General features: G+C 40.7%; 1 protein-coding gene across 2 annotated transcripts in view; it reads right to left on the bottom strand.

Moving 5' to 3' along the window:
• The window catches only part of PIGG (phosphatidylinositol glycan anchor biosynthesis class G (EMM blood group)), an 81737-nt gene that overhangs the window by 16343 nt on the left and 42113 nt on the right, over window positions 1-23281 (bottom strand). The window contains exons 12-13 of one of the 2 annotated variants that reach the window (XR_010031058.1): window positions 15250-15413; window positions 14048-14220 (exon numbers count right to left, since the gene is read on the bottom strand). Coding sequence is in view for 1 of the 2 variants with exons in the window: in XM_063179847.1 (XP_063035917.1) it covers window positions 15250-15413 (164 nt within the window). In the remaining variant the exon portion in view is untranslated. The remainder of the gene's footprint in view (window positions 1-14047; window positions 14221-15249; window positions 15414-23281) is intronic. The other variant, XM_063179847.1, reaches the window with a different exon arrangement.

Genomic DNA, 23281 nt, shown 5'->3' with positions numbered 1-23281 from the left:
CCAACCACCACAGCTCCCACCAGCCCTTCTCTGTTTGCAAACAGCAGGTCTAGCTGCTGGTAGGCTTGCTCACCAGCTGCAACAAGAAGTTGTCCTCCACACACTCTAAGACCCTCCTAGACTGCCTCTTCTCTGTTGTGTTGAGTTCCCAGAAGGTTAAAGGCACCTACAAGAACAAGGGCTGGTGATTGTGAAACATTTTCCAGCTATCTATAGAAAATATCATCCACCTCTTAATCCTAGTTGGGTGGTGTATAACAGATTCCCACCAGGATGTCAGCCTTGTTGGCCTTTCCCTTGGTTCTTAACCATAGGCACTCAACCATATCATCATTAATCTCAAGTTCTGTGGTGTAAAGAGCCCCCCTAACATACAGGGATACCCCCTTCCACCTCTTCTCCCTTTCCTGTCCCTTCTAAAGATGTTGTAGCCATCCATTGCAGCGCTCCAGTTATGCAAGTCGATTCACCACATTTCTGTAATGGCAACAAAGTCACAGCTTTCCTGCTGTACCGTGGCTTCCAGCTCTTCTTGTTTGTTACCCACGCTGCACACATTAGTGTACATGCACTTCAACTGGGCTGCTGGTTTCACCCCTGACTCAGGCTTACCACCCATGGGCTTGTTTGTGGAGAGCCTAGTTGCATCTACTTCCCCCTCTGAACATAGATGAAAGCCCTCTAAATGAGTCCTGCCAATTCATGGGCTAGAATCCTGCCCTTAATAGATAGATGAAGCCCATCTGACTCCAGCAAGCCATGTGGTGTAAAAGCAGCCCCATGATCAAAAAACCCAAAATTCTGCTGATGGCACCAGCCTGCTTGGTGAAAATGTGGGTTCGCATGTTCATTTCATCATTTGTCCCGCCACTGAAGGGACTGAGCAGAACACCACTCTACCCCACCAACCACTTGACCCAGAGCCATGAAGTTCCTTTTAACTGCCCTGACACTCGTCTTTTCAGTCTGATCACTGCCAGCCTGGAGTATCAGCAGAGGGTGATCAGAGGGCTGAATCCGCCCAGGGAGTCTCCTGGTGATATCCCATACCTGGGCCCCAAGGAGGCAGCAGACCTCCCTGTAGGATGGGTTTGGTCAATATACAGGGTCCTCTACTCCCCTCAGAAGGGAGTCACCTACTATGACTACTTTTCTTTTTAATGCTAGTGATCCATCTGACGGATGAAATGTAATTTGGAGGCTCTCCAGGCAGATTATTTTCTTCAATATCATCTGGCTGACTCTCTGGATCCAGGCCTCATACCTGTTCTGAAGTGGCACCTGGGCAGGTAATGAGGGTCAGGAAGAATTTTTTATTAAGTCCCCAAGAAGGAACCCATTTCCATTCTCCTTCATCTACTAGGTCTCCTCCTTCTGCCTGATTGTAGGAGGCACAGGAGTCCTCTGGCTCCTGGTGGGCTTCTCTCACAGATGGAAGGGTGAAACTCCACAATATTTCCCTTTCACTTTCCCTAATACTCCTTAGTCTTTCGACTTCCTCCTTAGCTTGACCACCAGACAGGGGAGATCATTCAGCTGTTCACACCTCAGGCAGGCATCATCCATCCTTTGGTACTTCTCACAGGCTCAAACACTCCTTACAGGAAAGGGTCTGGACAGATGTGTTGGGGGGTTCTGTTTGGGTTGGCACACTTTTACTAGCTATGGCATCGTTTAGAGACCATTGCTGAAAAAATCCCAAAACTAACTAACCAACCAACCAACCAACCAAAATAAAAACTCCACTAGGAGGATGACTGCCACCCTGCCTGCATAAACTGCCACGCTGCTCCCTCAAACACAGGCCACACCCTGTTCACCATGCTCCTTAGAGCCTTCTTTTGATAGCACCTCTGCACCTCCCTGTGTCTGAATGGCTGCTGAGAGGAAGGAGACCACCTGCTCAGCTCCCTTTGAGAGAAATCTGTGAGGAAAGGGGAGAACGAGCGCATCAGGGAAGAAAAGCGTGCCTGAATGGCATGGGAATGGGAAGAGATCAGGGGTAGGGAAAGTATAAGCAAGAGATGGCAAGCACGAGCAAGAGGGAAAGTGAGCACATCAAAGTAGAAAAATGTGTCTGACATGGAAAAGCAACCAAAGGGGAGGAAAGAATGACAGAGAGAAGAAAGAGTGAGAAGAGGGAAGTGCAAAACAAAGTAACAACACTCAAGAGAGTCAAAGCATGTGACAGAGGGACAAAGGACATGTCACAAGCAGAGAGAGGTGAAGAAAGTAAATAGGGAAGACCATATGAGAGAGTGAATGTGAAAGGGAAAGCATCTGAGATAGAGTAAAAGGAGGGTAAAGAGAGTAGGGAAATGGGAAGATCAAAGGAGGGAGGGAGGGAATTTGGAGACAGAAGAGAGAAAAATACACAGGGAAAGTGAAAGCAAGAAAAAGAGAAGCCAACAGGATGACAGCAGGGAGGAAAAAGTGAGGAACACAGAAAAACAGAAAAGAAATATATAAAAGCATGAACATTCACCAAAACATAAGGGAAAAGCAAACCAAGAGAGAAGCAACATGTGTTTGAGATGTTATGTATGTGAGAGAAAGCAGATGTGTTTAAGTTTACAACCTTAAACAGGAGGGCAAGGTCTGTGAAAGAGAAGGCTGATCAGAATGGAAGAGAAAGCGCCTCTACAAAAAGGAGACAGTTTCTTTGGGAAGAGGAAAACATGGCCAAGAGGGAGGCAAAGGTTGAGAGGCAAGAGGGAATTGACTGAAAAAAGCACACTGCTAAGAGGGAAAACAGGGAAGGATAGAGACTAGTGGAATGCAAAGAGCAGTCCAGAGAAAGCCTAAGACAAGAAAAGACAAAAGCAGAAGCTACACAAAGGGAAGAAGAGAGTGAGACTGAGAGGTAATTTGTGAGGAGGGGAGGGAGAGAAAACACATCTAAGACAAAGAAAAAGCCCAAGAGACAGATGGATAGAGAAAGGAAGGCAGTGGAATGCCAAGAGCAAGAAACAGTAAGCAGTGTAGGGAAAACAAAAGCAAGGAAATGAAAGCATGAAGGGAAAGTGCATGCAAGAATGTGTCAAAGAGGTGGGAAAGCACATGAGGAATGGAGAAAGTGAAAAAGGCAAAGCAAGGAAGAATGTAAAAAGGCAAACATGGGAAAAAACATCATGCAAGTGAAGTGAGTGAGAGGCAAAATATGTCTGGAAGACAAGAAAAGCTGCAGGGCAGAGATACAAATGAGAGAGGAAAAGCCCATCTCATGGAGGCAGAAAGGAAGGAAACAGCAGAAGAGATGAAGGAAGAGAAGGACAGAGGTCAAAGAGACACAGATTGATGGGGAAGAGGGAGGCAAAAAGAGATGCAGAGTGAGATGGAAAGTTCAGGAGGGAGAGGAATGGGTGGGGGTGTTACTGAGAAGAAGGGATAGTGAGTGAGCAGGAGAGAGAAGTACAGTGAGGCAAAGAATGAGACAGCAAGTGACACAAAGGGGATAGTGAGAGACAGAAAGATGTCATGAGACAAAGTCCAAGGAGAGAAAAACTGAAAGATGGAAATGAACAAGAGAGAAGAATGTTAGACACTATAAGAAGAGAGACTAGGAGAGTAAAATGACTAAATCGACACAATGACTGCAAAGCACAAAAGACAAAGCCACAAAATGCATTTGTGGGAGACGGAGTGGCAAAGCACACACAAGAGTCGAAGTGCACATGCACAAGAGACAAAGCATGAGTGCAAAACACTGAGGAGAGAGAGAGAAAGAGGAAGTGGCAGAAGGAAGTGGTGGAAGGAAGGAAGGGAGGAAGAGAGAACGAGAGAGGAGAGAGAGAAAGAGAGAGAGAAAGAGAGAGAGAGAGAGAGAGAGAGAGAGAAGAAGAAAGAAAGAAAGAAAGAAAGAAAGAAAGAAAGAAAGAAAGAAAGAAAGAAAGAAAGAAAGAAAGAAAGAAAGAAAGAAAGAAAGAAAGAAAGAAAGAAAGAAAGAAAGAAAGAAAGAAAGAAAGAAAGAAAGAAAGAAAGAAAGAAAGAAAGAAAGAAAGAAAGAAAGAAAGAAAGAAAGAAAGAAAGAAAGAAAGAAAGAAAGAAAGAAAGAAAGAAAGAAAGAAAGAAAGAAAGAAAGAAAGAAAGAAAGAAAGAAAGAAAGAAAGAAAGAAAGAAAGAAAGAAAGAAAGAAAGAAAGAAAGAAAGGTGAAGCACATGACACAAGGGACAAATGAGGGAACAGCAAAGCATGTGACAGATAAAGCCTACATGAAAGACAGAGAGTATGTGAGAGAGAAGGCAACATGTGTGTAAAGATGACAACATGCAGAAGGGAATGAAAGATACATAAGAGATTAAGTGTACAAAGGAGGGAAATGCATGCAAGAAGAAACACAGAAGTGGAAGCAAAGGTCAAAGCACAAGAACAAAGTGACAGAATAAGAAAGGGAAGTTTAGAGTTACAAGGAAAAAAATGGCACATGAGAGAGGCACAGCACAATATTCAGGCGAATGGCAGGAGAGGCAAAGCACACGGAAGCAAGCAAGCACTGGATAGCAGGGAAAGCATGAGAGGGAATGTACATGCAAAAAACATACAGAGTCGTTTAGGCTGGAAAAGAGTCTTAAGATCTTTGAGTACAACCATGAACCCAGGTCAAGTCCACCCCAAACCATGTCCCAAAGTGCCACATCTGCACATCTAAATACCTCTAGGGATGGTGACCCAGCTACTTCCCTGGGTAGCCTGTTCCAGTGCTTGACAATCATTTCAGTGAAGAAACTTTTCCTTAACATCCTATCTAAACTTCCGCTAGCCCAGCTTGAGGCCACTTCCTTTTGTCCTATGACTTGCTGCTTGGAAGTAGAGACTGACCCCCACCTAGCTGTAACTTCCTTTCTGGTAGAGAGCCTCCTTTTCTCCAGGCTAAATAATCCCTCTAAGCTGCTCCTCATAGGACTTGTGCTCCAGACCCTTCACCAGCTCCACTGCCCTCTCTGGATATGCTCCAGCCCCTCAATATCCTTCCAGTAGTGAGGGGCCCAGAACTGGACAAAGCACTCAAGGTGTGCCCTCACCAGTGCCAAGTACAGGGGGGCAGTCACTGCCCTGGTCCTGCTGGCCACACTATTGCTGATACAGGTCAGGATGCCATCGGCCATTGTGACCCACCTGGGCCCTTGATGTTCTATGAGTATTCCCCTCCCAGTCCTTTCCCACCAGGAAGTTTTCCAGCCATTCTGCTCCCAGCCTGTAGGTTGTTGTGATCCAAGGGTGGGGACCTGGAACGTGGCCTTTTTCAGTATCATACCACTGGCCTAGGCCCATCAATCCTGCCTGTCCAGATCCTTCTCCAGGGCCTTCCTGTCCTCCAGTAGATCAACACTTCTACCTAACTTGGTGTCGCGACTTAATCCCCTTGTACAGATCACTGATAAAGATACAGATGAGGGGCAGGCAAAGCAAAGCACACGAGAAAAAGGCAAAACCTATCAGAGAGAGAGAGGGAAATGTGGGTGCAGACATAAAGAGAGAAGAAGTTTCACAGTGAGAGGGGGAAGAGATGCAGGAAAGGAACAACAGAGAGGAGGAAGAACAACTGGAGATAATGACAGAGGGGAGAGAGGAAGGGAAGCCACACTGCTTTGGGAAGGACTCTCAAAAACGCTTGAAAGACAGATAGGAAATCCCCAAGAAAGAGGAAATGCAAATCTAAGAGGGAGGAAAAGCAGGTTCAAGACAAGCCAAAGCAGGGTATGGCTGGGGCAAGCTCTACAGATTTAGAAGAAAAACTATAGAGGTGGAAAGGATAGAGAACAAGTGAGAAGAAGAAAGCACAAGTGAGACATTGCAAGCTTAAGGAGGCATAGTGCATGCAAGAAAAGTATGTCTGTCAAGAGAATACATACAAAGGAGAAAGTAAAAGATAAAGATACATAGAATGAGGGAGGGAAGTCCTAGAGAAAAAGGCATGTGAAAGAAGAAGGGTGAGGGAGAAGATGAGGACCCAGGTAAAAGATTTAACAAGGGGCAGAGAAGGACAGTGCAAATAGTTTGGATTTGAAAGTATCTGAGTGCATGTGAAAGCTGGAAAATCTGTGAGGCATGGGAAGGCATGCAACAAAGGAGAAAAGCTGCAAAAGGGAAAGGAAGACACAAAAAGGATAAACAAGAGACATAAGGATGCACAAGAGAAAGAAACAAGAGACCAAACATGCACAAGAAAGCAAGAGAAAAACAAAGCACATTCAAATGACAGAGGGAGAGCACTTGCATGCTTGCAAGAAGGAGAAAGTGCATGAGCAATGAGAGTTGCATGTGTGAGAGGGGGAAGCATACAAGGGGGGAGCTGCAAGACGGGAACACTCAAAAGAGGAGAGAAGTGTGCCAATCAGGAGAAGAGCATAAAGGTGAGGGAAAAAGGCAAGAGAGAGGGAGAAAGATGTGTGAGAGAAGGGGAGAAGTGTGTGAGAGAAGATGTAAAGAGCACATAAAGCAGGAAGAACACATACATGAGAAGGAGCAAGCATGACTGAGAGATAGAAAAAGTGAGGAAGAAAGAAGGGGAAAAGCCTTGATGGGGAGTCAGGGAGCCATGAAGTGTGAGTGAGGAAGTGTGTGGGGAGGAAAGCTCATGCAGAAGCATGAAACAGGAAGAAGCGTGCTTGTGAGGGGCAGAACCATGAGAGTGACAGGAGGGTACTGAGGAGGAGAGCACGAGAGTGGGGAAGCCCAAGAGAGAGAGGTAAGCATAGCCAGGACAGGAAGCACAAGAGGCACAAATCAAACACATGTGGCAAGTAGGAAAAGTCTGCATGTAAAAGAGGCAGGAAACCCAAACACGAGGGATGATGAAAGTACAGCCATGAGAGACAGGCAATATGCACAAGAAGGGTAAGTGTCTGACAGGATAGGAAAGCAAGAGGGAGGGGGGTGGAGAGAAGACAGGTGTAGCACCATAGACAAAGAGAGAGACTGACACAGTGAGAGAGAGGAGAATGAACAGAGGTGTCAAACCACATCCAGGTGCCTCTGTTTTACTGGACACCTCATATACATTAAAAAATGTTTACTCCTGTAATTCTATGCTTTCCATCTTGGTTTGTCTCAGTCTGCATGCAGCAGTCTTATCTCGATTGAAGTGTGAGAGGGAGAGATGTGTTGCACATGCAAGCGAGAAAAAGTATGAAAAAAAGGTGCAAAGTGTGTCCAAGAAAGAGGGAAGTTTGGGGTGGGGTGCTGGTGGCAAGCGGATAACAAGAGAGGTATAGGGAAGATACCAAACAAGCTAAAGAAAAGGATACAGAAGAATGAGAGAAGAGACAGCAGGCAAGATATAAAGAAGGACAGTGAGTCAGAGATAGCAGGAAAGCACACAGGAAAATGAAATCTTCATTTTTTAGCAGCACCAAGCTTCACAGCTCTTCATCTACTATCAGCTGGGCTGACTAATCAAACTTTTCTTACATGGTAGTGTAGAAAAACCTAATCCCTTCTCCTTGCAAACTTACTAAAATTCCTCCCTCCTTTTGCAGAATGATGTGTTTGTTTTAGTTTTCCTCTGTTAAGTTCCAGTAAGCACAGTTCAGTAACAATAGGAAGGACTGCTATAAGTTTATTTACAGACACAAAACTTAACCAACCTTTCATTACTATCTTTTCAGCTTTTCAAGTCCTTTTAGAATCCTGCTAACAGTTTCTGACTACACTGTCATTATTCTCTGAGGATACTCTGCATGCTTACCACTGGAACAAAAAACTTCCCCTAGGCTACTCATGTCCAACACAGTTAATACTGATTGTCTTAATATATTCAATAAGCTTTGCATATATTAACATTTAATGAACTCTTTTGTGCAAGCAACTTTGGGAAATCTAACCATATAGGATGGCAGAAAAATGCTGTCTCACAACACAGAGGTTCCAAACAAAAATAAAGAACAAATACTTTTTGTACAGCAAAGTGCTACTACATACTTGCACTGTAGGTAGTTGCAGTCTAAAGATGCAATGAGAACTGTCAACTCAGCTATGTGCTCTTGAGCAAAAGTCACATGAAAACCAGAAGAACAAGAGGAAGAAGACAATGTAACCATGACAACATCAAACCAGAGCTTGGGCAGAAATAAAAAAGATTTTCAGAACCCGTTCAATTCAGTATTACCCACAAAGAAAAAGTGATAGACCATTTCAATTTAAAAGTGTAGCTGATATTACTCAAAGTGGTCTCTACTTAAGACTGCAGTTCTGCTGATGAGAACAAATCTCATAGCAATTGCAATAAACAGCATCCATAAGACCATTTAAAAGCCAAGTGAGTAAGTCTCAATGATTTGGGCAGTAGCTAGCACACTGGAGGACAAGTTCTCAATTAGGGTCATCAGTCATTACTGGAAAGCAAACCTCATGTTGGATATGCTAACTCCACCAAAAATTAGATTTTAATTTTTTAAGCTCTAAATCTGCTCAGACACTTAATTTTATCTACAGAAAGCAAAAATAACCTAACCTATCCCCAATCTGTTTACTCATAAATTCTGTGCACACAAGTTTCCTTAATACTTACATAGAAAGTGCTTCAGCTCCTAAAACTGATTAATGGAGCAAAAGGATGATATTTATTTTGCAAATGGCTTGCAGGTAACTTGTTATTTGTTTATAACAGAAGCAACCCTACTTTGCTCGCTCACTTTCCAATTAGAAAATACTTTTCAACACTGCAAGTCATGGATGCCTGGAGGAAGCCTCACAGGAAAAATCAGTGTCTCAACAACATGAAAAAGGAATGACTGAAGAGGTATCCATCACAGAGTAGTAACAAAGTCCAAGAAAAATCTCCAGCCATCTCTACAATGACAGCATCTCAGGAAAAACATAAGTGAGTAGAATACTCCTCTAGCTCGTGGCAATAAAACCCCCAGCCTAGTTTTAGCCAATCACTTCCAGATTTCCATACATTATCAACAAACAAGTAGATGACCTTTGTATTTCTTTTTATTTATTTAGAGAATGAGACTGCTACAGTATAACAGATAACAAGTATTACAATTTTAGAGAATGCAGCAGCATATACTCATAGATGCCAACATTTTTTCAGCTTACACCTTGTTCAGCTAATCTAAGTAAGACAGAATGAATTTAAACAGAAGAATTAAAAACTGTTTGTATAAAATATTGAAGGGTTCAGTGGAAAATGTTTGGACTGTCCTTTGTCTTTAAGGAGACACTTTCTACCTAGGATTCAAAAAAAGGTATTGAAACACTCACTGCATGTCCACCTTATGTCAGAAGGAAAAGTTTTAATGCATTAACGTGGGTAGTGAATGGGGGTGTCTTAGATTGCAAATGGGGTTGTCTATTCTATTGCCATCTCTTAGAGGTGGGGCAGTTATCTTCTCTTAATTGGGCAGTTTCCTTTATCTTTTCCATGACCCATCCTCCCTCCAGGAGATATATTCTGTTAATGGGCCACTGAGTCTCCCTGCATGATTGATAAAGTGCCATCATCCCATTGTGAGATGCTTCGTTCAAGGGGGAGGAGCCAAGCATTCCTATCTGGATATAATCTGAGATATGGAACACAACAGGCAGCCTCTTCCCACTGGATTCCCACAGGAGCAACTTTCTTCTCCATTAGATTCCCAGAGGAAGACCAGGCCCATCTACACCACCACTGGACCTTCATCAGAGGAAGATCATGCCCTTCTACAGGATCCCTGCTCCAACAGAACCACCCCTGTCACTGCAGGAGGATTGCAGCCACCATTCAATCAGACTGCTACCAACACCCTGACCCACAGGGTGTCAGGTTGTATTCTGACTCTGCCAGTGTTCTTTTGTATTACTGCATTTTTATTTTTCCTGATAAAGAACTGTTATTGCTACTCCCCTATCTTGCCTGAGAGCCCCTTAATTTCAGAATTCTAATAATTCAGAGGGAGGGAGTTTACATTTTCCATTTTAAGAGAGGCTCCTGCCCTCCTTAACAGACACCTGTGTTTTCAAACCAAGAAGGGGGACTCAATCAATCAAACACATTAGGCTGAAGATAGCAAAAGCTGATATGAACTGCTGAAATTCCTTCAGCTAAAACACCTTCCTAATTCTGTTTAGATCAGCATCATAAAAGAATTCAGAGCAAAATTTAAGTTTGATGTGCCAGTGCTCTACATTAACAGAGTCAAGGCATAACATTAAAGTTATGCAACTATTAACACTCGCCTGTTGGGCATACATCCATTTTTGCTACCTGAAAGCCATTTGCTAATGTGAAAGTACTGTTACAACTTTTGATATCTGAGGAACAAAAACTAATAGGCATGCAGGCTTCTGGTGCTAGGAAACACCCACCAGTTCACCCTGACACCTAACTAAACCAACTAAAACACAGATTTCAATGTGCTGGTAATCTGAAAACTATCACGATGCCTAACTGAAGAGTGGTAATTACACAACACTGTGAACATCACCCACATGACAATTTTGTTTGGGTAGGAGCTCGGAAACTGAATCCATATGGAGTGTACTGCACAGTGAGGTCATATAATATAGGTTAAATTATCCAACAACACGGCCCTTTCCAGTTTTAAGGAGCGAAAACCCCAAAGTTCTAATCCAGATCAGAGCAATAGAGCGGTCACTGTAAAAACTACCTTTTATACGAACCAGGTACTCACAGGAATTTATGCAAGTCACACACAGAACACTTGGTTAAGTTCAGGCATCAGTTTAATCAGTACTCCCCATCTCAAAAATAGTTTCAAGAGTTATTGCACAGTTTCCATGGAGACTGAACCTAAAGAGTTCTTTCTATTTCTGTCTGTGAAAATCCCTTCACATTTATGCTGCCAAGTTTCTCAGAAGAGCCTGAACGATTAAAAGTGGCAGTAATATCCATGTTAGTGTCTATCACATGCCACTTAATTATTTTAGAAACACATTTACCTTTCTATATGAGGAGAATATCTTATAGTTTCACGAGTTTATTCAGATGAGAGCAAATTGTTTAAGGACTTCCAACTACACTTCCACAGCAAATGTACTATCTGAAAACATCCTTATCTTCTATTCCACCTTATCATACCAGCAAAATACTGGTATGATACATGGGCTACATGTATCTAACACACTTTCATCTCACAAGTAGGCTCCTAATGTCTCTTATCACATCTCCATAAGCAAACTGGTATTTTCTGATATTTTCCTAGCCTAGTCCAGACTGGGAAAAGTGGACATTTAGGTGAACTGATAAACTATTGAGATGCTGTAGAAATTCCATCTGAGGGCCAGTCACCAGTGGTCAACCACAGGATGTCACAGAGGGGCCAGTACTCCTTAATGACTTCACTAATGAAGTAGGTGATGGGGCAGTGCCCCCTCAGCAGGTCTACACAATACACAACTGGGAGGAGTACTTTGTGCGGGAGCTGGCTCAGCAGATGGTCTGCTACTACTCAGGGGCATCTTGACAGGCTGGAGAAATGGACTGACAAGAAATTCAACATGTTTAACAAAGGGAGATGCCAAATTCTGCACCACACACCAGAACAGGCTTGGGGCTGACCATCTGGAAAGCAGCTAGGTAGAGAAGGACATATGTCATTCCTGCTGGACAACAAGTTGAGCATAAGCAAGCAATGTTCCCATGAACCAACCCAAGGCCATAGTGCAAAAAGTGGAGCCAGCAAGTTGAAGAAGGTGATCTTCCCTCTCTGTTAAGTAGTTGTGAGATCACACTAGGGTTCTGGATCCAGTTTTGCGGTCTCCGGTACAAGACAGACATGGGTCTACTGGAGAGAATGCACTGAAAGCTCACAAATATGTTTCAGAGACTGGAGCATCTGACAAAGTGAGAGGCTGAGAAAGCTGGGACTGTTTAACCTTGAGCAGACAAAGTTTGGCAGGGTTCTCACCAACGTTCATAAATGTCTCACAGGCACAAGAAGATGTGTCTCACTGGTGCTCAGTGAAAGGATGAATGATACATAACAAATTGCCCTTAAACACCAGTGAACAACTGTTTAACTCCTGGAACAGGTTGTTCAAGAAGACCCTGGAATATCTCTGCCTGCTCTAACTGACCCTCCTTTAAGCAGGAGGGCTGGACTCCAGACTCAGGTATTCTGAGACTTCATAAAAGCAAAGTGCCAAGAGAGGGAAATGAATGTATGTGTACTTGCACCTATGCAGGGATGCCCAGTGCAAGAAGGTCTGGTAAGCCAACCCAAATGATGCAGCTGTTAATTACATGGACTCTGCTAGAGTGGTTGAAATTAACAAAGACAGCCCTGGAATCAGGCTTTTCTATCCAGGCCAACCTCCTCAGATGCAACAGCTGTTAAACAGGCTGCAGAATGCAAGGCTCTTTGCTAAGAATGATACTCCTGAGTGGTTCTGGGCACATCTTAATCTTGCTCTCAGAACCACAATCAAAAAGCAGAGGTTTGAATTCCACTGACCAAAGCATATTGCTATAAAGCAGTTAGTAAGAAGCTTTTATAAAGAACATCCTAAAGCATCTAGCATTTTTTTTAAAAAAGTTCAGTGTCCCATACACTTAAGAAAACACATGAAGTAGCCAACCCCCTGCCTTCTTCTTCAATTTCAGCTTTGGTTCCAAGGAGTAACAAGCAAGTAATAAGAACCATTTGGACAGCAATGGCAAAGCACAAGAATAAAAAATAAAAAGCATATAGACCAAGTTCCGAGCAGATTAACATATCAATTTAAGCAAGTCCCAGCAGCTAGAGATTCCAGTCCATATTTACGGACTGTTTCATTGAGGAAACAACCTTACCAGTTGAACAAAATGAACCTTAGAATGGGTAAAGACACAACCTGCTTGATGGAATCTACTTACATAAGTGATGTGGGAGTTACTGGCCGTAGCTACCTGCTTGAGAGCAGGTTAAGCCAGCTCTGTACCTGGCAACACTACTAGCTGAGATTTAATCTGCAAAAATTCAACCAGGAAAATATCAGAACAACAAGAAACACTATTGTAGAAACAATAATGTAGAGGCACATTATTTGAAGTAATATTAAACAAGTACAGACACTCAAAGATTTTGTCACCTGAAGTTTTTCGTTATTTTGTTAGAAGAGCTTTCCAAAACATGCTGTATGTTATCATTTTCTCTTCATTGTATGCTAGTGTTCATCACAGTCTGCAGTCTAGGTTTTAAACAATAAAATTGAAGTTCTTTAAATTACACAAGCTAAATTTTTTCCTCCTTCTTCCCCAGAGAATGCCACCAAGGCAGTGCTCTCTACTCTGCCTGGAATCCTCCAAGCTCAAACCAAAAGTGCCAGTTCAAAAGCACCTAGAGTACAATGACGAAGAATGGAGAGTTAGACTACAAGAAAAAAACTCAACATGGCAGAAACATGGATGTGAACTCTTAAAACAGCACAGAGCTATTTTAACAAATCACCCTAGAGGTATAAAGGAATTGGGAAAATCAGGACATTGAAAGAATGCAAGCAATACCCAGATTCATGGGTAACATATTTACCAGAAGACAAGTGGCAACACTTTTTATATGTACAGGTTCACTATTTTGTAAAATAGAGTGAAAGAATGGAGAACACTTGAAGAGTTTGGACACTGGAAAAATGTATTGATTGAGCAAAGCAGTAACTAAAGCTAAACTGGGGAGCATTAGAAATAGAGTTATAACTCAGTCTGGTGTCAAGTCAGCAGGCAGTAAGGAAAATTCAGGAAAGGGCCTTCTAAGGCTACACAAATCAAAACAACAATATTTAGTGTACTCCACATATACTCTTGCTGAAGCAAAAAAATGAACAGGGTGAATGAACAGAGAATAGCCTAGCTTTCAGAAGTATTATATTCAAACACCAGTACTTAGACCAAAGTATCAACCTATTTAAGACCAAAGACAACTTCAGGGTAGCTGGCCTCAGCCTAAGAGGTAAGGTTGTACAGTGAGTCTCAATTTACACTAAGAAGTGCATAAGTAGATCAATACAATGGCCCAGCACTGGTCTGCATAAATCCACAGCAACAAGAGACTGCTAGACATCTTTACAGAGACATGTAGCAGACAGGCAAATCAGTGAACAAAGGTTAATAATTCTGAATACCTGTTAGGGGCCTGTTAATCCAGAAAAATGGACACAGTGACTGGGCACAAATTTAGTCTGGTACAACAGGTCCCTCCTGGCTCAAAAACCTCCACTGGTCTGTGCAGTTTTGTCAGCTGATGATCCCATCTCCCTACACCTTTAACGAGCCAACACAAGTACACAGTGTAGGCCTAGCACAAAACAGAGAAGCAAAAGGAGAAGAGAGAAGCCAGAAAACAAAAAATCACTGACAGAGTGAGACCAATGACACTGTGTAGACAAAAGGGAGTCAGAGGTCTACAGATGTTGACAAGTAAGGTAAAAATTTGTGATAAACTAAATACTGCCTAAAATCCCACCTCCTGAGCCTACTGTAATATTTTTACAATCACTAAAAGAAAGTAGATAACAGAGAAAAGACTCTGAAATGGTAAGAATTTTGTCACTGTCAAATGTCAATTCTGTGAAAATTCATTAAGTTTGGCATTTGTACATTGATTTGATACAATAACTCCCCTATTTAAACATATTGTACCACACAGTTTAAATACCCTGAATGATGAGTTAAAAGCAGTTTTAGAGAGTCCAATCGGATGTTATATGCACACTCCTAAATCACATTACCTTTTTACAACCGTCTTAAAATTCTAATTCCAATGCAATAATTCATTTTACTTTAACTCATCCACTACACAAGATACCCAAATAAGTACAAATATTTTAGCTACAAATGACTGCAATAACCAGTAACACACAATAATATTAATGTGTCTTATTTATAAAACTTGGCATGTCACTATGTCCTAGGACATTCAAAGAACATCATGTTAGTTAAGTTTGAATTCTATTCTAATACTTTAAAAAGCCCTTCTCAGGTCTCAAAAGGTTTCAAGAAAAAATGTTTTTAGGCAGAACATGCTGTCATAAAAAGAAAAAAATAATTAGTAATTTAGCACAGCAAACTGAGAACTCATTAAGAAACACAATTAGGAAAACATGCATGTATATTCCCAAAGCAAAGCTTCTGCAGATAAAATGGAACTGGTAGAGTTAGGTGAACTTATATTAAAAAAATTCACATGCATTTTTTTAATACAAGACTAACTTTCAGGGAAAAAGACTATGTGAACAAAAACTTCTTTGCAAACATATACACTTTATAGATGGTGTTTATAACTGCAGTGCATAGAGGAGCATTACTTTAGTTCAAAAATTATTACCTCCTAACTTCAGAACTCAAGTAGCAGAGCAGATGGATGGCCCAAAGGAAAGGTCCCGCGTATGTGGCAAATGCTGTGAGGAAGATAGCTGGTATCTCCACATAGCTGTCTAGTCCCACAAAACCTGCTGAAATGTCCACAGTAGCAATGCCATTTGAATTTCCCTGAAAATAGGGATAAAACAGTAAATATCCAAATACCTACAAAGATACATTTTAAATACATTAGAATAATATTAACTATTGCACCCATAAAGGACTTACTCTTTGAATTGCTTTACAGTACATCTGACTTTCAATAATACAGCTTACCAAACAAGTGCTTTTAACTAAAATTTACAGATTAACAAAGGCATAAACAGCATGCTACTTTGTCAGTCTTATTTTTTTCTGCAAATTAACATGCCTATTGTTTAGTAAGTTACATTAAAAAAATAAAGAATTTAAAATAAACAGCTCCATTTGCTGATTTCAGACACATTAATGAAAAAGATGCATTATTTTTGTCACACAAGGTTAGAACAAAAGATTTTAGGTGTGCTGCCTAAAATTACACCAGGAATAAATATTTCTTGCCCTTAGAGACAGCAGGACTCTACATCAGAGCTGTAATGGAACATTACATCGCCCACCTGCCTGCCTCACAGCACAAGTTCCTGCATGTAAACAGATTAAGACAGGCAAATTTAGAGAGGCTTCTCCTTCTCAAGTCCCTGTACTACATAAGATTGCATTGAAATAGACCAGAAGTCAGTCTATATAGCCTGAATCATCAATAAAAGGCATTTAAAACTACCAAAAGAAAAACAGAAGGAACATACAGCAATTAAAGTACAAAGAGCTGTCAAAGTCTGGCATGTTTTACCTAGTTTTCTTTTCCAGTGACCAGGACCACTAAATAACAAGAAACAATGTAAAATTGAAGGAAGTATTTTCGATTGAAAATCCAAAAGTACTTAACTTTACCCAAATACCTAAAATAACAAACACACCCTATGATTAAGGCAGAATATTTCTTAAATTAAAAGGTCACAGATAGGTTTCCTCAGACTAGTGAGAAAGCTCTCAGATATTCTTGCTGTACCCTGAGAAACTGACCAGTTTCTACAGCACTGATCTTCTAACAGCCATCAAACACTCTTTTTCCACCTACAGAATCCCAGAACAACATTAATGTAAGGACAGCTGTCACCACCAATAGCCTTGGACTCAATCCCCACAGAGCATATGAGGAGTGGTAGCTCTCCATTTCCCTCAACCCTGACCTCAGGTCACCTGAGTGACTGCAGTCCTCTTGAACTGCAAGTTAACCCAGCAAGGAAGTGCTATCATCAAATACACATTTCTGTCACAAAGCCCAGAGCACACAGGGAAGCATAAAAGATAGGCAGCTCTTTTAGGTACATAACTAATGAGGCATCAGCAAAAAACCCTATTCCTGAGACAGCTCTAAAACCTAAGAGGAAAAAAGGCATCTGTGTTGATGGAACCATTCAGAGCCCATTATGAGTAGTCACCATCTCCATCAATCTCACCATGAAGATATCCCCAGAATGTAAGGGGAGCCTGAAGTTGTAAGAGGGCTGTATGGTATAGACTTTACCAAGATATCATAGAGTATAAAATTCTTCACTTATGACTATTAGTCTTCCTCATTTTAACTTTCATCATGTAGCACTGTAGTAAATCATTGCACCAGCATATCAATTATTGTTATGCATTTAGTGCAATGCTCAGAAATGCCAGGAGCAAAGCACAGCACAACAAAGGACAAGCAGCTAAAAAAAAAAAGCGTGTCTGTGCCCTAGAACCTGTAATATGAGACTGCACAAGGAAGCTGCAAAATAAGACTACTTCTCAGGTTTAACCAGTACAGACTGAGGTCATGGCAAGACCAGAAAAGTAAGTGTAAGTACTCTGAGTGCTGAGCAAGGTGCTGCTTCTCAATAAGCTACAGTCTGAGAGGGACAGGTAGGGAAGGAACCTGCTCCATTTTCCTCCAGTCCCTGTCAACAGCAGCAGGTCTTTTGCCCACCTCATCTACTTATTATTCATTGCCCTTCACTGCATGATGCATACACAGTAGAAAAGCTGAGATATTAAGAGATCCTTCCTGCTTGTGTCATGAGGTGCTGAAAAGTCTCTTTACACTGCTTAATCCTCATGCACATGGCTGATCTTCGGCATCTCGGGGCAACTCCCCATGTCACTGTATATGCGAAGAAGCAAGAATAAATGCTACCCTGCAGCGCATGTCACTGATCCTACAGACCTGGTGCAGGCAAAAATATGTACTTCCCTATGGAAGGTAGTCAAGGCAAGCAAGGAAGTTGGAGGAAGGAACAGGTTCTCCTTCTCCTCAGCTCCCTGAGTCCCTTCCCCACAGGGCTCACTCCATCTGTCTTTGACTTTGTTTGAAGTGACATAGCTGTAGAACAAGGACGCACACATTTGGATCCACACACAGCTCCAATCACACTGCAAAGCTGTCCAAACATCTTATTCCTACTGTGAATCTGAGTCTCATGGATACTACTGCCACTGTTCTACTGGAAGAGTCCCAGTGAGTAGGAAGAAGTATTTTTTTCTTCACATTAAATATCTTTCTCCAAGACAAATTCATGTATTTACACTAAATTTTCAAAGCTATAAATTCTAATATGCCACACAATAACAAATAACTGACAATTCAGAGTGCCTCCTTTTATTTTAACATACCACGCTAGTATTTCAGAAAAGATTGGCCAGAAAGGTTCTGCTGTCTCCGGACAGACCTTGGAGGTTTCAAGACCCTGAGCCATCTCATTTGACCTCACAGTTGACACTGTTCTGAAAATGGGACTGAACTGTGGGTCCTTTCCAATGTAAATTATCCTACAATGCTTTCAAATCATAACAAGAAAAAGTTAAAATCACTTTAAATAGTCACTTAGTCCATCTCTTCACTTAAAGGCAAGTCGAATTAGATCCAAATAATTCTAAATATACAAACCTATTTTAGTTTCTTCTAGTGATTAAGAACCACCAGAAACTGGAATTGTATTTTCTTTCTCCCATTCTGCAGATATACTGCTGTAAGCATGGCAACAAAACTCCACAAGACTAATAAATAAATACATCAAATTTTTGTTCATTTATGAGCATTCACACAAGGAAACAAGAATATTTTTAGCAATATTTACAGCAAAATAAGTTTTTTATGAGCTGGGCTATTAAAGAGAAAAAAAACCGAAGTAATTTATTTCTATTCTTACTGTATTTTAAGGACAAATAGTAACGATAAAGATACAACATACTTTTGGGAAATGACTGCTGAGTTATGAGATGTGCACAACTCAGGGCTTAGGAGAAAACAATCAATTATTCAAGCTGATTGCAAAATTCATCAAGAGATTCTCAAGCTTGCAATAATATCCCGATAAATAAGTAGTATTCTGACTAAATCTATTAACTTCATCTATTTTTGACAATACTGGAATATTTTAAACTTTCCTTCACTTCATCAATTCACACAAAGTGATAAACCAAGTCCTTAATTACTAAAACAAGACTAGAAAACAAATTGGGTTTACCCAGCTCCACATTAATAAGACAACACTTTATCCAGACAATCTCTAGAAACCTCCAAGCATGAAGACTACACAACCTGTGTGAGCAACCTTTTTGCTCTGCTTAATATTCACAAAAATCTTGCTAAAATGCTGGAAAAACGACATTACACATAGCCTTCCCATTTAATTTACAACTGTTTAACAAATTTGCCTTTTAGTTTCACACTGCAAGAAAGCAGAAAGGGACTTAGGTTCTGCAAATGAAGATAAGCTGGGAAAAGAGTGTGAAAACTAGGCAGGTGAGCGCAGTAAGTCAGGACTCTTCAGTGGCATGCCCACATCAGGGCTGGATCCAGAAATAATGATCAGGGCTAGATGTAGCCCAGGGATTGCAAGTCTGTAGTGACAAGGCAAGTCCAAGATTAGGCCAGAAAGCCCAGCCATCAGGTCCAGGTCCAGGGCAGGTTTGAGAAAGTTTAAGACAGGCACACACATACCTGCTTACACAGCTGGCATAAAACACAGGTGGTAAAGCATCAGATTAAAGCAGAACCAGAATGGAAAGAAGAGCCAGGCCTTTCCTGCTGCTTTTCTACCATCAGCTCCTCTCTCAATCAAGGACATGACCCTGAAGTCTGCTAACTAAACTGAGACAAAAGATGCACTCAGGGTTCAGACACAGACGAAATGCAGAATGCAAAACCAAGTGTATTACCAAGGTATTTGTCTTCAACCCATCCTTATTTTTTTTCCTATTACATTCAAAATTAAAAAGTTAACTTCCACACCCAGGCACTTCATTTTTTCCCCCATGTTCTTCAGTTATAGCAACTGATTAATAAAAAGTAGTATCTGTTCCTGTCAGCCTTGCTTATTCTGTACACTTGGGATTTTTGCAGATCTACTTCCATGAAGTCTTGAAGGACTCTACAATACTTTTTTGAAAGAACAGTGCCTCATTCATTAAAAATGCTATCCTGAACAAGGCTATTTTTACTATCATATTCAAAAGGCCATCACTTACAATCCACACTCAGCAAGACAGAGTTACTCCTTTAGTCATTATGTAACATATCGTCTACCAAGACTTAATAAAGACTCAGCAACATGGGCAACTCTCATTTACTTCATAATCACACCAAGACATGTGCAAAAAGTAGTTCTCCAAACCTCTCTCCTACTTCCAGATGGAAGCATTCCATATCTCATTTATTTTTTGCTTCTCCTGCCTCATTTAGCCAGCACAGTATAAATTTAGCATCCAATGTGATCTACATCACCAATGAATTTCAGTGGTATTCAGTTTTTGTATTTCAACCATAAGTCTGCTATTTTTTTGTATGCTACATTACATCTTTATGTCTGTCTGGAAATTAAAACCTTAGCATCACTCTGAACTCAATAAGTTTCATACTGAAGCTCTAGTGACCACAAAACTTGGAGAAATAAAGGAAGACATTTAAATCTACACCAGCAGTACATACCATATCTAATAATACAGTTGTGCTTCCTTCATATCTCTCCCCTAGAATTCTAGCATAAGTATTGCTCGCTCCTGAGGCAGTAAACAAATGACTGTTACGAACAGCAAGCTGAACAGAGGTCAATACTGAAAGGGAGAATTTGACAGACTCCTCCCTCCAGAAACAGCCCAGCTGTACTTCTTTTATGTTTATTCAGTGTCTGAGAACAAACCATACACGCTCAGTCTGAAAGACAACCCTGTCCTAACTCAGTCAAAATGTATGAACTCAGCACTGATGGTCATGGACAGGACAGGTAGATCCTAAACCTGGGACACCTGAACTGTACTCAGTAAGAACACTGTCACTGCATGGGGAGGCACAGAAGTAAGGTGGGGATCTGAATCTGCTTGTCACTAAGCAAAGATCCTCCTGGTTTTCCCACAAATAAAGGAAAAAGATCAAATGGCTTATTCAAACAAGTAAAATTTGTTACTGAACCAGTATGGGTACATCCAGACCTCTACCCTCCATCACTCACTTAAGCAAGAGCTGGAGAATGTACAAAACTACACAGAATCATCTCTAGCTTCACCTGAGTCACTTGCCTACAGTACTATCAAGACACATGAAGGAAGTTTGAGTGCCTGCAATTGTCAAAGGAGGTGTGAGTAAACAGGGAGAGGCTACCTCCATGTGTTTGGGAGCCTGGTGTCCCAGTGCAGACAATTTTTTAGATTTTTTTCCAACTCAGGTACACAAAATAGCATAAATATTGGTAAAAGCTCACCTGTTGTATATCTGGTATGGAACCTGTATCTACAGTCCAGTGACTGGCAGTTCATTATCAGTATAAAGTTGCCAGTTAATTATGTGTCACAAATAAACTAAAGAAACATTCCAATTCTGATTTTCAGCTGTACAGAGTGAGCACTTTTCCCTTTGCAACAAGTCATTAATCTCTAGACAGAACTCAAAGGAAAGAGAAGAAGACATTTAAATACATTTTTTAAAAAACTAATAATGAAGAATTTGGTTTTGTATGTCACCAGCTTTTTGATTTTCCCAGAAAATGCAGATCAGAATGCCACACAGAGAAAAACAACATAAAAGAGGCATGAAATTACACATCATTTTTGGAAGAAGTTCCTTCCGTCCTTGGAAATATGGACCCAGACTGGAAAAACTATTCTCAGCATAAACTGAGAGAAATTTACAAATTTAAGAAAGAGCATTCATTAGATTTTGAAGCACCTTTGTAGCCTCTGTAATTTATGAACTACCAGCTTAACCATTCTACTTTTCTAGACTAATATTCTGCATATCAGATAACTTTTTTTCAATTGTGAAATGCAAAAAAAAAGGTCCCTCTTACCCTTGTATGAATTAATTTGCTTCTTTCCATACCTTCAGAACAGTTTTTTCATCAGAGAATGAAAGAACAAGCCAACATCTAAAGATGGGTATTTTGGTCAAACTCTTAATCTCCACCCTAAAAAGGCATCTAATATGAATGTACTTACAACATTTCTAAAAGAGAATCAAAAACTTGTTCTCTAGGGGGGGGGGGGGGGGGAAGAAAATTCCATCTGACTTGACCCTTAAAAGCTGTTGGTTTTTATCAGGAGAATTGATTTCTCTATTTCTGAAACATTTCTAAGATGTTCTGAAAATAGAAAAACAAAAAGAGAAATAAAGAGAAACAATAGAGGAAATCCGTCCTGTTCTATTACAATTCATTTTTCATTTTAATCAGCCTTGGGCATCATGAATAAGCATGCACCTTCATTTTTGTGAACCAACACACAAGAAAAATTCTAGAAGACTGTTAACACGTTCTTCTGAAATTGATACTTTTTAAAAGGTACTGTGCTAAAGAATTTCTCAAAACTTTTGCTAAGCCACTGCTATTCAAAATAATATTTTCAAAGCTGTGATGGGACAGAAAAAGGCAGCTTCTTATCTGGGCCTGTTCTATTTCATACACAGCAGCAGGAGAAGCAACATGGGGGGAAGAGCTTTGCTGTGCTTCTAACAGAAGTTCTGATAGGTAAGTATCACCCAGATCACATAATTTTTCAGATCTTACAGTGACGGGAGATGCACAAAGACTCATCTAGAAATCTGGCTCATAATAGAGCAATGGAGAATTTCTCATTTATGAGATTTGGATGCTGTGACTCAGCAACATGTCTATGTGGAAGAAATTCCCCTGTCAGATCTAATTTTTCAAATATCCTGAAGTTTGCTGAAATCTGTATCATACTTGAAGTTATCATTTCCAAAGGAAACACTTCTAGAAGAAATGTCAAACTTGCCAGCAGAGTGATAGAACCTAGGCAGATGCTCTGAAACTGCAGGATGTGCAGTAACACAATCTGCAGTCACGTAAAATGGAAATCACTTCCAATCTTCTAAAAATGAAAAAATTCCTCAATCACAAGGGTAGTTAAAACTGCAAAACATTCATAACGAAAAAGAGCAGTCTTCCCCATAACACCAGTTTAAGACCACTAGAAAGCCGAAATAGATGTAACTAAATCATGTTATCTTCTATTGGTCTTGCATAAATATGTTTTTACTGGTGTAGAAAAAAAAACCTTGACACAGCACAGTAAAATAGAAAGATGTCTCAAGCTCTTCATAGCTCTAATAGCTCATTTCTGGAAGATGTTTATGGCTGCTTCAAAGTTGATGTAAATTCTTCCAGAAAAGTTAGTCCAAAGTTTTTTGCATCATTCAGAGCAGAAAAGACACAACATTTCATCTGCCACATTAAACTTCCAAAACAAAACTATTACTTTAAGAAGCTTTTGTTTTCCTTTCCATCATGCAATACTGGTTGAAGATACATGGGCTACATTTTTCTAAGGCACAATCACCTCACAAGCACTTTGAAGTATCTCCTCAGGCAAACAAATGGATGCAGTCCAGGCTAGGAAGCTGGACAGTCATGTGGACTGGAAACTGCTAAAATGCTGAGTTCACAGGGCTGCCGTCAGCCACAAGGACTGACAAT

The sequence above is a fragment of the Melospiza melodia genome, chromosome Z (genome assembly GCF_035770615.1).
Source record: "Melospiza melodia melodia isolate bMelMel2 chromosome Z, bMelMel2.pri, whole genome shotgun sequence".
In the NCBI taxonomy this organism is placed as follows: domain Eukaryota; kingdom Metazoa; phylum Chordata; class Aves; order Passeriformes; family Passerellidae; genus Melospiza; species Melospiza melodia.
This window is presented reverse-complemented; position numbering and strand designations above follow the sequence as displayed.